At 43.9% G+C, this 17,032-nt stretch overlaps 1 protein-coding gene across 1 annotated transcript; it reads right to left on the bottom strand.

Moving 5' to 3' along the window:
* Positions 1-578: 578 nt before the first annotated feature.
* CHRNB3 (cholinergic receptor nicotinic beta 3 subunit) lies at positions 579-16,254 on the bottom strand (the record flags this gene model as incomplete). The annotated part of the gene is made up of 5 exons (XM_082863654.1): positions 16,108-16,254; positions 13,979-14,023; positions 4,571-4,680; positions 3,135-4,017; positions 579-713 (listed from the first exon to the last, which is right to left on the bottom strand). The coding sequence occupies exons 2-5, from the start codon at positions 14,003-14,005 to the stop codon at positions 579-581; spliced, it is 1,155 nt and encodes a 384-aa protein (XP_082719780.1). The 5' UTR covers positions 14,006-14,023; positions 16,108-16,254.
* Between the last annotated feature and the right edge of the window lie 778 nt (positions 16,255-17,032).

Genomic DNA, 17,032 nt, shown 5'->3' with positions numbered 1-17,032 from the left:
TACATTGAAATTTGCTAAGAGAGTGAACTTAAATGTTCTCAGAAAAAGAAGAAGAGAAGAATACGAATAAGGAGAAGGAGAAGGAGGAAAAGAAAAGAAACAGAATGGAAAGCCTGGAGAGTGCAGCTGAAATGGATTAGATTAGATGAAGGGACATAAAAAACCATTATCAGAGCATGTTCAGAATTTCAGTTTTCTAGGAAAAGACCTGGGTCTGCCCACACCTCCTCCTGGAACTCTTCGTGGGCCACTGCCACAGTCCTAGTGTGTCTTGGCCACTGAAACAGTCCTAGTGTGTCTTGGCTGGTGACCTCAGGGCTGGACACATGATTCCTCCCTGAATGTCTGCAAAAGACAAGGCAGGGGTCTGAGGGGGGTCTGCCTGATGTAAACCCAACTCACTGTCATGGCAACCAAGGTTCAACCTCCCTGAGGATGACACAAGACGCCGTCTACACTTGGGGCCTCCTGATAAGCACGTGCGCCTGGATGCTGTATACACATGGGGGCTGGATGTCCGTTCTAGGGTATAATTCTGTCTTTATGTGTGCGGTTTAGATTGCTCTGGCGACGTCTTCCTAATGGTAACTGTGTAGCCACATCTTCAAAGCAGGGGTGAAAATCAGCACTGAGCCGGTGACAGACGCGATCAGAAAGAGCCAGAGGAAGATCCGGTCGAGAACTTGAGCTGCGAACTTCCAGTCTTGCACCACCTGCAAAAGAGAAAAAGACGCCTCCCATTCAGGATGCGGGGCAGCTGCTCTGAATTCATTTCAAGGGACTTCAGGAAGAGTCCTATTCAGATTTACAGCCCTGCAGTTTTCCAAACACACCTGACACATCCCCTGCAATATAGGCTTCCTGGGACCTCACTGACCGTGCCCAAGAAAACAGCCCATAATTCAAGTTCATGGGAAAACACTTTCATCACCGTTGAGGATGTAAAATTGAAAGAACAGAATCATTGATGCGTTTGTAAACGTTACTGATTGAAATGGGAAAAGCCTGATTTTTACCCAAATAAAAAGCCAGCATCTCTTACTGTGATGCTTCCTGATATGACATAGGAAATAAATCACAAATTTATAAATTAAGAATTTTTGTGGTCACTTGACTCAGGACCTCTTTTCCTCCACTTCCCAGGTGGGTGGGTCTACAAGGGACACTCCTGGAGGAGATGACAGGAACTGGTGAGGGAGAGAGGAGACCAAGTCCCTCTGGAGGAAGGGAGGCTGGGGAGACTGGGCAGTGGCCAGTGAGGGAAAGTTCAGAGCAGGACAAGCTGCAGGGTTGGCGGGGGTTGGGGGGAGCCTCAGAGACAGGACCAGCAATCTTTCAAGGGAAAATAAGTGTCCCATTTCCAGTACGTGGGGATTTGGTAAAGATGGAACCAAGCAGGACGCCTGCCGTTCTAGAAGGGACATAGAAGCTGATGCAGAACTTGAATGTATTTTGTGCACATAGAGGTTTAGAAATAAAACCTTGGGGAAAACCACGAAGAAGACAGATGAAAATGTTAAAAGTTTCAAACTTAAGTGGGGGATTATTAACAATGTGAATCATCTTAAATGTTTTGTATTTTCCAAATTCCCTATACTGATGATGTGTTACTTTTATAATTTTTAAAAAAGCTATTTAAATTTTTGTATTAGAATTTCTAAAAGGCACCAGGAACTATATTTAACATACTGTAATAAACCATAATGGAAAAGAATATGAAAAAGAATGTATATGTATGTATAACTGAGTCACTTTGCTGTACAGCAGAAATTAACACAACATTGTGAATCAACTATACTTCAATCAAAATAAAATTTAAAAAAGAATTTCTAAAAGATATAAAGAAACAAACAAACAAAAAACCCTTAAGGATAGCTGTAATGTTTTTTCTATAGCAGCATTTTTTCTAGTGCTGTTTAAAAATTTTTTCAGTGGATGAAAAAAATGACAAATTGTTAAGAGAGGAGAGATACTAGGCAGTGTCTACATGAAAGGTAGAGGACATTTCTAAAAAACCCTATTCTTTCATAAGTTTGTTTATGAGATCAGGATCTTGGCACTAATTTTTACTGATTTTAGAGTAAAATAATTGAACCCTATAAACTGGTATAAGTATTAACTCATTTTAAGCAACAGACCTGTTTTTGTGCTGAGTATTTATATGTCAAATAATATTTTCCTTCCACGGGGGAAGGACCATGTAGACGAGGGAGGGAAGACAGGGAGAAGAAAGATGAGGATTAACATTTATTTTTTTGTTTGTTTGCTTGTTGTTGTTTTTTTTTGCGGTACGCGAGCCTCTCACTGTTGTGGCCCCTCCCGTTGTGGAGCACAGGCTCCGGACGCGCAGGCTCAGCGGCCATGGCTCACGGGCCCAGCCACTCCGCGGCATGTGGGATCTTCCCGGACCGGGGCACGAACCCGTGTCCCCTGCATCGGCAGGCGGACTCTCAACCACTGCGCCACCAGGGAAGCCCGAGGATTCACATTTATTGACTGCTTACATAATCATGAGACCACGTGCGCTGGGCACACAGTGCATGTTTTATACTTGATGTCACTAATTCCTCACAATAACCCTTCAAGGGAGGTTTCAGAAAACTGAAGTTCAGGTTAAGTAGCTTTTCTCAAGTCATAATGAACATGGGTAGCATCTGCATGCAGGACCGTTTTGAGTCTGATATCCACACCCTCGTCACATTTTAAAAAATAAATCTGTTTAAATCTGTGAACTAAATACTTGTTGTTACACCATGTTTTTGTATAAATTTAGAAATTGATTCTTTCTGTTTTCTTTTTTCCAAATATGCTGAATAGAGATATCCATCATCCCACTAAAAGTGAGAGATAAATGACCAGAGACCAGGACAACCAACTTAAAATGTAGAATTGAATTATTTTAGATAGAATTAAGTCTACTTATAAGAAATAGTGCTTAATCTATAGTTGCTCCTCTTTTGCTCATTCTGTTTTTGTGAACTTCTCCCTGAAAATCCACACTGAAGTCTCTATTTTGTGTCAGGGCTTGTTTTAAGTTTTACGTGTGTCAAGCAGAGAGCTAATAAGGTCACATGTTAAACAAGGATGTAAACAGACGTTAAAATCTCAGTCCTGGCTTGCGGCAGTCTCCTCACCTGACTGATGAAATGCTCTTTCTTCACGTGGCTGGAAATGTATCTGATGGAATCCGCAGCCTTTTCCAGGAAAGCGACCAGAGCTTTTTCTCCATCGCTAATCTGCTTTTGTTTCCTTTTTTCGAGGACTTTACCTCCCACTGCTGGTTTACTCTCCTCTTTATCCGGGAAAGAGTAGCCATCCACGTGGTCCTTCATGCAAAGTAATTTAGGAAGTTTTTGCAGAAATAGCCGCTTAACCCAGGGGGCCATGGGGTGGTAAGTGGAGGGAGATCTGTGGTGGACGTTGATGACAAACACGGTGACGATGATGGACAGGGTGACAAAGACCATAATGAACAGGAGGTACTCGCCAATGAGCGGGATGACCTTGGAGGAGGACGGGATGATTTCTTCAATCACCAGGAGAAACACTGTCAGGGAAACCAAGACGGATGTGGATAAGGAGAGCTTCTCCCCCTCGTCAGAAGGCAAGTAGAAGACAAGCACTGTCAGAAAGGACAGCCCCAGGCAGGGGATGATGAGGAAGAGGGTGTAGAACAGGGGCAGGCGGCGCAGCACAAAGGAGTAGGTGATGAACGGGTACTGGTACGCGCCGTCTCTCCGGCTCCCCGACGTGCCCTTGGCGTTGAGGATCTCCCACTCTCCATTGTCAAAGAAGTCTTTTCTGTCCACGTTCTCGTCTATCAGGACGAGGTCAACCATGGTCCCGTCGTAAGTCCAGGATCCGAACTTCATGGAGCAGTTCTGCCTGTCGAATGGGAAGAAGGTGACGTCCATGGTGCAGGAGCTTTTGTAACTGGCGGGAGGTGTCCACACCACGGTCCCGTCGGATTTCACGATGGCCTTGGTCATGAGCGAGCCTTCGAACCGTCCGTCAGCGCTGTCGAAAAACGGTTCACCTGATGGTTAGTTGAACACACATTAACTTTTTTTTTGTTTTTCCCACCGTCATACTATTTGTATTTTATGACTTTCCTACCACAGGGTCAAACAATATTTCCAAAAGGAATAATTTTCTCGTTAAAGTTGTACCTTTCTCTTAATTATTTTGGCACAATCAGGTTTTTCTATTTCTTTTTTTTTTTCTTTTTAATTAGTTGATTTATTTATTTTTGCTGTGTTGGGTCTTCGTTTCTGTGTGAGGGCTTTCTCTAGTTGTGGCAAGCGGGGGCCACTCTTCATCGTGGTGTGCGGGCCTCTCACTATCGCAGTCTCTCTTGTCGCGGAGCACAGGCTCCAGACGCGCAGGCTCAGTAGTTGTGGCTCACGGGCCCAGTTGCTCCGCAGCATGTGGGATCCTCCCAGACCAGGGCTCGAACCCGTATCCCCTGCATTAGCAGGCAGATTCTCAACCACTGCGCCACCAGGGAAGCCCAGGCTTTTCTATTTCTACTCCTAATCCGACCAGTGCACTTTTCTACTGTGATACTTACTTTTCAAAGAGAACTATGTCAGGAAGCCAGAGAGATTCTGACGGAACTTTAATTGAATGAATTCCACCGTATTCATCTGGATTCCAGCGTAATTTGTGGTCTGTCCATTCCTGTGTGAAATTAATATACTGTAATTTTGTTCTGAAAATTCAAGGTATTAGAGTTTGGAATCTTCAAGTTTATGTTAATTTACTAATCCAGTGTTTTATTTTAAAAGGGAAATTCATCCACTTTAGACCTTATGACCCTCTCTGTGACTCAGGGCAGGTCAAGATACAGTTTGAGCCAGCCTGGTCTTTGATGGTGCCCAGACTCTCACACCTGTCCAGTCTGGGATTTCCAAAATTGCCGTATCTACCTCACAATCTAGAGGCTCAGCAGCAAACACCACTGATTCATGACCTATTTTCTCCTAAGGAACAAAAGAAAAGCAAAGATAGCTCTAACTCAGTTTATTCTAGGAGAGTTGGTCCAGTGATATTGTAATCTCATGATAATTGTATTGAGAGAAATGATTTTGAATATCAATCAAGAGTCTTGGACAAAGATGCATGCAACATGCTAATATGAAACTTCCAGTATCTGCTGACTACTCTTGAGGACATTATAACTTTTATCCAATGAAAAAATATTTCCCAAGAATCTCCTTTTAAGCTCTAATCTGAATTTATTTTGCGAGTACCAAATCCAGTTTTAAATTATATTCCTAATGTTGTTAGCCTCCAGATGCTTGCGTATTTTTCCTTGTAAAAGAATGTAATCATTTAGCATGTTTTACAGGGGTTGGTGGATCCAGATTAACAAAACTGACCGTTAATTGATTGAATTATGAAGGATGATGTATGGATGACCCAGTTACAGCAGAAGTGGACTTAAGAAGATTTAGGATCTAGAATCTTATGAAATCTGACCTGAAAATTAATTATCCCACTGTCTGTCATGTGGACGGTTGAGGAATGATATAGGAGAATATTAAATGACATTTCAGGAAGTTGGGAGGGTATGCCCAGTGTGAGGCTTCCTGGAGCCCAGTGGTGCCAACTGTCATTAAAAAATCAGGAGTCAGCAGATAGATGATTCACTAGATGGTAAAATATTGAAATATGCATGATGCCTGGAAAAGGATGGAACTATACACACCAGATGAGACATCGTCTCTCTTAGGCAATATTTGTGAGGCTTAATCCTTGAAAAACAAATTTTAAAAGATATGGGTCTTTAAAAGTCTACGCTCTAAAGGATTAAAAAAAAATTGCATGACTACTTATGGAAAACCATGCATATGAAGACTGACAGTTTAAGAACCTAAACTAATAAAGCATTTATCATGCTTACTTGGTACTCACAAGCTTCTCTCTTCCTTCTTCTTCCTCTGCCCATTTTGAAAAGCAAATATAATTTCCTTCCTATGAATTATTTGTCTCCTGCTAAGGAGATTTCTACTACTGGCAGCAAGCCTGAATCCCAGAAATGCTGAAGGGAACTCAGAGCAACATTTATGGTTTGTTTTCACTTTTACATTTTAAAATTTTCCTTACAATAAAAGTCACTCTACAGTTCTACAGGCAAACAGTTGGATAATCACTAACGCCATAAAGATACCAGAATAGCTCTGCTGCCCCCAAATTTTCCTCGGGCTGCCCCTTTGTAATCAACCACTCCCATATCCCCAGTCCCTGGCAACCACTGCTCTATTTTCTGATCCTATAATTTTGCCTTTTCCAGAATGTCATATAATGGAATCATACAATAGGTAGCCATTCCATCCTGACTTCTTTTACTTATCAGAATACATTTTGGATTCTTCTAGGTTGTATTAGTAGTTTGTTCATTTTCACATTAGTGAGGAGTATTCTACTGCATGAATATACCACAATTCCTTTTATCCATTCACCAGGTAAAATATCTGGATTCTTTTCAGTTTTTAATGATTATAAATAAAGCCACTACAAACATTTTGTAATTTTTTGGGTGAAAACCATTCTTTTTTTTCTCTTGGGTAAATACCTAGGAGTGGGATGGCTGGGTCATAGAGTAAGTGTACGTTTAACTTAATATGATACGCGCCGGAGAGACTGAATCATTTTGCATTCCCACTAGCAATGCATGAGCATTCCAGCTGTTTGGCATCATCTCTAGTACTGGGTTTTGTCACATTTAAATGTTTAACTATATTATAATAGTTGTAAAGTAGTATCTCATTATGGTTTTTACTATGCATTTTCCTAATGACTAAATGATGTTGAGCATTTCTTCATGTGCTTACTTGCCATCCATACATTTTATTTGGTGAAGTGGTTGCTAAATCTTTTGCACATTTTTTAAATGGGTTGTCTGTTTTCTTATTGCTGAGTTTTTAGTTCTTTATATATATGGAAAGTATATTTCTATATATAAAAATAGATCCCGATCAGGGAGCGAGCTGCAGGCCCACAGGCGATGAGCCCCGGGGACAGACATGCACTCGGGCAGACTGGCTGGAGCTGGGCTCTTACACTCTGCTCCGTCTTTAAAAATCAGTGTTAAGCGAGCACAGTTAGGAGTCCAAACCCACAATTCCTCCACTTGGAACCTAAAGATCTGGAACTCGAATTGCCTGCTTCTGGAATTCAGTCTTCTCTCTTCTGCAGGCACTGCCCGTGTTTACCTAAGCCCGGCTGTACAGCCAAGGAGGAAGCAGGGGAGCTCACATTCTGGGGACACATCCCAGCAAACGCACACCGGCCACACAGACTGTGCTCAGGGAAGTGGGCCAAGCCCCAGAGGGAGAGACTGTTCAGTCAGAAAGATTTGTCTCGCTCACCGGACAGCAAGATGAACAGCTGTGGCCAGAGACAGCACAGAGAGAGTGCTTTAGGACGCTCACAATTTTGGGGGAATTAATTCATTCCACAAATATGCGAGGCTTATACCAGCACTGAGCAGGGCCGCCTTGCCCTCCTGGCCTGGGGCTGTCTCAGACAAGAACGAGTAAACTAACTGGCAAACCATCACCACACCCTGTGGTTATTGCCATGAAGGGCGCGGTTTGGGTGTGAAGATGCAGGACAGTGAGTGGACAGGGAAGGAGGTTCGGATTAGACGACATCGCAGCTGAAGCAGAGGGTAGGAAGGGGCAGTGGGTGCTGTGGAGGGCAGGTCTGCTGTGGTCGCTGTTGCAGGATGAACAGCAGACGTGAGTGGATGGATGAATGAGGGACACGTCTCAATCCTCGAGGAGGATATAAAGACAGCTCCAGTGGATTCAGGGTGTGCTCTTGACCAGTAAAGGAAAAGGGGCAGGTGGGACTCGCGGTCATTGCCGCTTACTTGGGGGTACCTGAGAGAGAGAGAGAAAGAGGGAGGCAGTACTGAATTAGAGTTCCACCCCTGCACTGTTGTTCTTTTTTTTTTTTTTTGCGGTACGCGGGCCTCTCACTGTTGCGGCCTCTCCCGTTGCAGAGCACAGGCTCTGGACGCGCAGGCTCAGCGGCCACGGCTCATGGGCCCAGCCGCTCCGCGGCATGTGGGATCTTCCCGGACTGGGGCACGAACCCGTGTCCCCAGCATCGGCAGGCGGACTCCCAACCACTGAGCCACCAGGGGAGCCCCCGGGGAGCCCCCTGCACTGTTCTTTACTAGCTGTGCTCCTCTGCAGGGTTAAGGGAGACATTCCTCACCATCTTGGGGTCCTTCTGATGCTAGACCTGGGGAATCGGAGATTCTCTTCCCCCGGATGTGCCCATCAGAGCGGCTCACAGAATTCCCAGCAGGTTGTGGTCCACCATGATGCTGGCTGAGCCCCACAACCCAGGGCCACTGCTCGTCTTAGGGTCAGCTGGGTCAAGGTGAGGATTCAGAGCCCAAATCCCCGGTCCTGCTCTCTAAGGAGCTGTGAGGCTTTCTGGTCACTTCCCTGCTCTCTCTGAAACCGTGGAGGCATTTGAAGATTGATCTCCTGTCTCCGCCTTCTTAAAGCAGTAGATTAGAAACAATATCCAGTGTTCATGGAGCATGTCCTGGCCAAGATTCCCAAAGCCCTGTACAAACATCAGCTCCACTTTGCAGCAGTCCCGGGCTTGAGAGCTTGTTATTATAGGAAACAGGGGAGCGCAGGGTAGGTCAGGGCCAAATACCAAAGTTAATCTCTGACTGAGAAAAAAAAATGGAAACATACTCCCAGTCTAGCTCTCTTAATTCTGAAAAGTGCAACTTCAAATCCATATCACATATATTCCCTTAAAACTGTCTTTTCTTACATATATTACCTGAAATATCTCCCATAAGTGTCGAGATATTACCAAATTTCATTTAAACCTAAATCATAAGACTTTTTTAAACTATGTCATGACTTCTTTATAATAAATAAATTCTTCTAATTATTCTTAATAATTAGAAAAAATATTATTATAATAATTAGTAATTCTTAATCCCAAGACCAAAAGATAGTAAGGAACAAATATTCCTTGCTGGTGATTGGCAACCTCTGGGACACCCTTGGGATCTTCAGTTATCTCAAAGTCAGGTGTGAAATTCCTAAAACTGAATTAATGTAGATTCACTTTAAAGACAGCAACATGACATCTTATATGTCTCATATTCCCATAATATCTATGAGCTGTCGAGGCCAAGAAATGGGCTTTGTCATTAAGGATGAGAAAGCCTCCAAAGGTGGCACCAGGAAATGACACGTCTTGAGTCCCCACTACGTGCCAGACCATGTAGGAGTCACATTCATGCACACAGTCCCGTTTAACCTCCCAGCGACACTGTGAGCTAGGCATTGTCTCTATTTGCTAGATGAAGAGACTGAGGGTCAGAGAGGGGAAGTGAGCTGCTCAAGTTTATACAGTGAGACTTTGGATTCCTGACTCACTCTGCTTGAATCCACGTGAATCAGAAGACCACACGGGGCTCCTCTGCTAAGGTCAGAGTGAGGCTGTAGAAAAGGAAGGAAAATAAGATGGTGAGGGAGGTCTGAGGTAAATTCCTAGAGGTACAAGTGCCATTACAGGTTGTGGAAGGCTTTGGGAACGTGGCCCAGACCTTACGGCAAGGCTGTCCTTTCCTTGGGTTTGTTATGAAATAAACCAGCTTCTTGGTTTTCTCCTGCAAGCCAGCTGCAGGGATTTATCCAATGAGGCCTTCATCATGTTTCTGAACTTTTTGTTGATCTAAAACAGGAATCAGCTGTTGGAGAAACACCACCAGTCTAAGGTGTTGGCCTGGGCAGAGATTAAGGAAGCTTTGTTTCCCCTGGGGTCATCATGGGGCTAGGATAGCAGCCGGCTCTCAGCGACAGTGAATCTTACTGGTTCATTGGAGTATGCCTCCAGCGGTGCAAGCCCAGTGCCCTCCACCATCCCTGGCACGTAGTAGGTGCTCAGGAAGTGCTAGTTGAGTGAATATACTTGACATCTGTCGTCAGAGTGATTATTCACACAATAACATCTAGGCAAAGGGCCAACCCTCCTGTCATTAAAGAAGGGATATTTTCATCTTTCATCCCTTTTTGGGTACCTACGGTGCAGTTTTCCTAACCTTGACAACGACAAAGCAGAATCTGAGCGGCTAGGGAAGTGAGTATTTCTCACGGAGTTTTAGTGAGTTAATAATCTATTTATGATTTATATGGTCTTGATTACTCTCTGGAAGTACAAAGGAGGAAGACAAATGAGTTTGCAAAATAAAATCAGTAACATAAAAATAGCTTCACGTAGAGGACTTTTTCAGGATGTCACTAAATTTGTGCTTGTAAAGGTCTGTGGTTGAAAGGATAGAAGAGAAATGTCTAGATATATCAGACAAGAATGAAGGAAATAGAAGACACAGCAGAGGAATTGGGTAAACAAACAAACAAACAAACAAAAAAACCAAGCATCTCAGTTGCATATGCTATTAGGAGACATGCTTTTGGTCCAAGTAGGTAGAATTTTATTCTCTCTGTGGAAATGAACTAGGCAGCATTTTTCAGTGTCTGAGAGGGCAATCACAAAAGAGGAAGGTTTGGTCATTTTTGTCTTTATTTTGACTGAGGTAGACAGGGATGATTGGAAAGAGTTTCCTATAGTTTGCTCTGGTGTGAGAGCTTTGGGAAGTCGTGTTATTGAGAAGCCTATTCAGGTGGGTCACAACTTCTCCACTTTTATGGCTTGTAGAACTTCTACTGATCCTGCAAGAGCCAGTTTAAATGTCTCCTCCCCTTGGAAGCCTTCCCTGATTTACTCCCTGTTTCATTGTCATTATTGTAATGACCCAGTTCCTTATGTATATACTTTCCTTATGGTGTTTATATTACAGTAGTTATTTTTTACACAACTAACACCAGATCCTCTCCTTGAAGCAGGGCTGTTTTGTGCTCTGTACATCCAGGATCTAGCAGAGTACCTGGCCCTTAGCAGCCTCTCAGTAAACCCTGTGGAATGAATGGAAGGTGGAGCGAAACCTAGCCTCATTCTGTCCCACATGTCTTTCTAGACCAACTCCATGAGACATCCCAGAGGTTGAGGAATTGAAGCCTTAGAAGGCCAGGATTAGGAACCGGACTCTACAGGGACAGCCCTGAGAGGAGCGCCAGATGTCTCCCGTCAGCTCCCTCCAGTCTGAAGAAGAATATGGTTTCTTTATACAAGCCAGGCTGCACCTGATAGTGTGTAACCCGAGGCAAGTCACTCCAGTCCTCCAATCCTCAGTCTTCTCATCTGCAAGGGGGGAATAATAACAGGCCTGTCTCAGGAGGTGGCTGTGAGAATTGAATGCATTCATTCCTGTGACACAAGCGGCAGAGTGACTGGGCACTTGGCAGGTGCTCAATAAATCTCAGTATTGTTGTTGGCTACTCTGAAACTGACATCTGTGTAAAACACTAAAATGGTAGTTTTTTTTTTTTTTTTTTTTTTCCTTTTTTGCGGTATGCAGGCCTCTCACTGCTGTGGCCTCTCCCGTTGCAGAGCACAGGCTCCGGATGCGCAGGCCCAGCGGCCATGGCTCACGGGCCCAGCCGTTCCGCGGCATGTGGGATCTTCCCGGACCGGGGCACAACCCCGTGTCACCTGCATTGGCAGGCGGATTCTCAACCACTGCGCCACCAGGGAAGCCCAGTAGTTTTTTTTTAAACATCAATTTTATCTTCTTTTTATCATCCCTTCTGTCCTTTCTTTTACCTTTTTTAGTTTTAAAAAGCTTTAAAAAAAAGTATAAAAGTAACATTACGGTGGAGCTCCAAAGCCTCCTCTTCCATGCAGCCTTCCCTGCCTGCCACCTAGGCCATAGATTCTCCTTTCTTTTTTGTTGCCATATTGTTTGCGCCACAACATAGCCCTTATTGATTAATATCTATTGTGACGTTCCCGCTCCAAATCCAACCTGTGTGAGTGGAATAATTTCCTAATATTCTCGGTGGCTTCTCCCATTTTGGATCCTCCTCTAATTTAGAAACAGACCTTGATGTTTTGTGCGAAGCTGGATGTGCAGACAAGGTCCTAACTGGGGAAAGCTGGTTCCAGCCAGGTGAGGCAGACTCTTCAGTCTCTGGTAACGGGGGTAATGATACCTGCTCTGCTAATTCAGAGAGGTTGAGAAATGTAAATGGATAAGAGCCATGACAACCCATTGCAAATTAATGCAATGAAACCATGTTATTCTCGTTACTTCTATGACATGGGAACCAAAGTCCCCAGCTGGCTTTTCTAAGTGTCAGCTAGCAAGCCCCCACCTACCCCTGGAGATTTCTCTTCCTCTGTTTTGGGTGTTGGGGGTTTTCAGGTGTTGGTTCTGTCTTGCCCTGGAGGCTCCCACCAGGACACCGTGATTCTGGGGCATAGGTTTGCGAGAGGTTATTTCCAAAGTACAGCTAGAAACCAAGGAGCAGTGGTTTCTTCCCTTCGTGTCTGACATTGTTCTCTTTGGCTGAAATGACTCCCTATTTCCAAAATCTCAAGAAAAGTGAGAAATCCTTACTATCTCAAAGGCCAAGGGTCCTGGACCACTGTTTTAAGTGTAAGAGCTTAGCCTCAAGGGGCAGCTGGAGGAGGTGTGTGTGAATCAGGTGTGTGTGAGAGTCTGTTCGTTTGTTTTATTTTTGCCAAATTCCCAAGCCTATTTACACTTTAACAGAAAAGTTTTTCTTCTCTTCCCTGAAAGCTCAAATACAGGACTTCTTACTGATTTTTATGAACTCAAAATACCTCCAAATTCCACTTTAGAAAGTGCAAAAGTAGGATAAGTTCTGAGGAATGAGATAGGTATATCGAAAGATACATTTATTTAAATTGTATTTTTATATCTACATTCCTAGCTTATTATTTTCTGCTGGACATTTTTATTTGCAAGTAAAAAACTATGCAGATCCATTTCATAACATGCTAATATACCTACCAAGAAAAGACTCAGAGAACTAGAAACTAGTAAAATTTATAATGATTATCCAGCTCTGATCAAAGTGTTTGGGTAGGAGAAATTTGATGACACCAGATGAAGTCTAGGGAATGTCCTTACAGTCTCTTTTATCCATTGTTCCTTATAAACAAACCATTAGCAGAAAGACCTGAACAAGTCTACTAAACCTGAATAGATAACTAATTCATTTCAACATAAACAAGTGAAAAATATTATGTTTGTACATTAAAATTAAGTGAGATAATTAACATATCCCCACTGGGAAGATTTTAAATCTCTGGGAGATGAGGCAACATCGTGTAAAAAACCCAATAATTGCTAACAAAAATAAAAAATAAGCAATTAAATCAACCTTCTCACCTCCTATCAAGGAAGGGCCAATATTTTCTCCTTTACACGACATATGCAAACTTGAATGGTAATTATTTCCTGGCAACTCCAGAAAGAGCAGGAAACAGGCTATGGCCAAGCTAGGAGCTGAAAACAATTCACATACTTTTCTAGTCATATTAGGAAGACGGAGGTTCATCATTTTGACTTGGGCTTCACCTTGTTCTGAAGTTGGTGGTGAGTGGCCTCTGTCATTCCCTGTTTTCTCTTTCTAGGGAAAAACATTAGGGGAAGGGTCATCCCAGGGAGGACCAGGGGGGAAGAGGGAGAATTTAACATCCCTGATTTTCTTATCCAGTTGTGGTAGCTTAAATGAGGGTAAGTTGCACCCTGACACCTTTCCCCCCTTTCTGCAAGCAGCCCAGGGACCAGTGCCCTGGACTCAGTGTCAGAGTCACCCTCCTACCTGCCCACTCCAGAAGCAAGAAGACAGAGCAAGGTGTGCCTACGAGCTTCCAGACTGACCTCTCACTCGTGCAGAAGAGAATACAAAAGAACAAACCCTTCCCCAAACACTCCCAAATATCTCTCTGAAGAACTCAATATGCTCTTTAAAATAATTATTTTTCAACGGGAGCCTTTCTCAGTAGAAAAGAATGGGAACAATTGGGGGGGAGCTACAGTCCTTGGACTGACAGTTACCTGTTTGAGCCACACGTTTGTTGTCATCAGCTGATTCTTTTCATCCTAAGAGAATGAAAATTAAATTCAAATTAAGTGAAACTACAGCAAAGGAAACCATAAACAAGACCAAAAGACAACCCTCAGAATGGGAGAAAATATTTGCAAATGAAGCAACTGGCAAAGGATTAGTCTCCAAAATTTATAAGCAGCTCATGCAGCTCAATAACAAAAAAACAAACAACTCAATCCAAAAATGGGCAGAAGACCTAAGTAGACATTTCTCCAAAGAAGATATGCAGACTGCCAACAAACACATGAAAGAATGCTCAACATCACTAATCATTAGAGAAATGCAAATCAGAACTACAATGAGATATCATCTCACACCAGTCAGAATGGCCATCATCAAAAAATCTAGAAACAATAAATGCTGGAGAGGGTGTGGAGAAAAGGGAACCCTCTTGCACTGCTGGTGGGAATGTGAATTGGTACAGCCACTATGGAGAACAGTATGGACGTTCCTTAAAAAACTACAAATAGAACTACCATATGACCCAGCAATCCCACTACTGGGCATATACCCTGAGAAAACCAAAATTCAAAAAGAGTCATGTACCAAAATGTTCATTGCAGCTCTATTTACAATAGGCAGGAGATGGAAACAACCTAAGTGCCCATCATCGGATGAATGGATAAAGAAGATGTGGCACATATATACAATGGAATATTACTCAGCCATAAAAAGAAACGAAATTGAGCTATTTGTAATGAGGTGGATAGACCTAGAGTCTGTCATACAGAGTGAAGTAAGTCAGAAAGAGAAAGACAAATACCATATGCTAACACATATATATGGAATTTAGGGGAAAAAAATGTCATGAAGAACCTAGGGGTAAGACAGGAATAAAGATACAGACCTACTAGAGAATGGACTTGAGGATATGGGGAGGGGGAAGGGTAAGCTGTGACAAAGTGAGAGAGTGGCGTGGACATATATACACTACCAAACGTAAGGTAGATAGCTAGTGGGAAGCAGCCGCATAGCACAGGGAGATCAGCTCGGTGCTTTGTGACCACCTGGAGGGATGGGATAGGGAGGGAGGGAGACGCAAGAGGGAAGAGATATGGGGATATACGTATGTATATGTATAACTGATTCACTTTGTTCTAAAGCAGAAACTAAAACAATTAAGTGAAACCGTGTGTTGGATTTTTCTTTTTGTCCGAGACTTCCTGAGTCTTACCTTTGAGGGGTCCAAAGTGAAAAGGATTCTCAACTGAAGAGCAGTTAAATGGCATTGAGACCCTAAAGCGTTATGCATATTTTACTTCAAATGAAAAATAATAATTAGAGCAAGTAGTAGTTCACTGTGGTGATATTTATATAAAATTGCCTAACCGAAGGCATTGTAAGGGTGTGAAGTAGAATGAAGTATTAGCTAAATGGGAGATGGGCTTTGCATGATTTTCTAGAAGGAATCCTGGGCGATGAGTCAGCTGGGGGAGGATGCGTGTGTGCACTTGTAGTGGGGTGGAGATTTGGGCAATGGCGGAGGATTATTCTGTGACTTTGGGGACCACGGCAGAATGATTCTGCAGAATCGGGGTTGTTGAAGTTCATGGATATCCCCAGGGACATCATGGCAGTAATGTGAGCCCGACAGGAAAATTAGTAGAGAATGTTAAGGTGTGGTGTGTCAGGGAAAGGTATGGGGTCCTGACGGGATCCGGGAGGGGATGGGGTCACCCAGGCACCCACTCTGGTGCTGTCACCATCTGCTGTCCCTCCCCGCAAGCAGCCCTGCCAGCCCTGGCTCAGCCCCACCTCTGCAGCCCGGCCCCTCACCCTGATGCTCACCTTGGGGGCTCCAGCAGAACTGCCAAGGGTGATGCCCTCCTAGCAGGCACATCCCACCACCCCAGAGGAAAACGTCCCTCCTCCACGCCACCCACACCCCACCAACAGTGTTGCAATGAAAATGACGTTCTCATTCTTTCCGTGGGTCATTTCACTGGCTTCTTGGGGCAGGTTTTATTTTTAAAACTGAAATGGCAGACATGTGGAAAGAAAACAAAATCAAATTTTAGCCTCGAGAATGGGCGAAGGAATGCATGTTCTCTGCAGCTGAGGGCCGAAGATTACTCACCACATCTACCAGCTGAGATATTTTCAACCCAAAATATACTTTTATGGTGTCATTAGATTGTAATACAGGGCGAACCCATTTCTGGTAACCTTGGAATAAATGTCTGAGCAGCGCATCTTCTTCTTCGGCTATGGGCCTGAATCCTGCAGCAGCTGTAAGACACGAGGGGACCCGAATTAACCGGGGAGGCGGGACGGCTGGGCCCACATTCTCCAGCGGGACGTCGTGTATTTCTAAACAGCCTGATTCAGCAGAGGCAGGGTTGAGGCTACAAGGGTTCTCGCTAAACACTCTCCGTACCCACCCCAGCTCCCTCCCCAAACGCACTGCTCAAGGTAGACCCTCGTTCTACTTCTTTAATGTTGTATCTGTATGAGGTGATGGATGGTCACTAAACTTATTGTGGTGAAATCCTTTCATGACGCATGTAAGTCAGATCATTACGCTGTGCCTCCTAAATTTCCACAGGGCTGTATGTCAATCACATCCCAATAAAACTGGAAGAAAAAAATAATTAAAAGCAGAGTCTATACTTTACCCAGAGCTTTGCCTTCTTACAGGGCTTTCTCATCAAGAGGTCAACACCTCCTGATGGAGGTGGTCTCTGCCTGCTTGCACTGTCCATCACTGCACCTGGTCTGGCCCCTTCACATCCCTGATCACAATTTGTCATGCATTTGTCCCTGTCTGTCCTCCCCTTGGGTGCCACGATGGCAGGCACAGTATCTGTGCTATTTGGTGATGTTCAGCCAGCACCTAGCACGGTGTCCGGGCACAGCAGTAGCTCATTTGATGTCTACTTAATGAATGAACCAATGAAGGGAGAGCCAGGCCATTTTCCATACGTTCAGCAGATGTTCACAGAACACCTACCACATGCCCCGCCGGTTCCCTCCCTTCCTCCTGGGGAAGTCCTCCCTTACGA

This window comes from Leucopleurus acutus, assembly GCF_964270905.1.
Source record: "Leucopleurus acutus genome assembly, chromosome: 21".
Taxonomy (NCBI): Eukaryota; Metazoa; Chordata; class Mammalia; order Artiodactyla; family Delphinidae; genus Leucopleurus; species Leucopleurus acutus.
The sequence above is the reverse complement of the archived record's forward strand: the minus strand, read 5'-3'. Positions and strand labels throughout refer to the sequence as shown.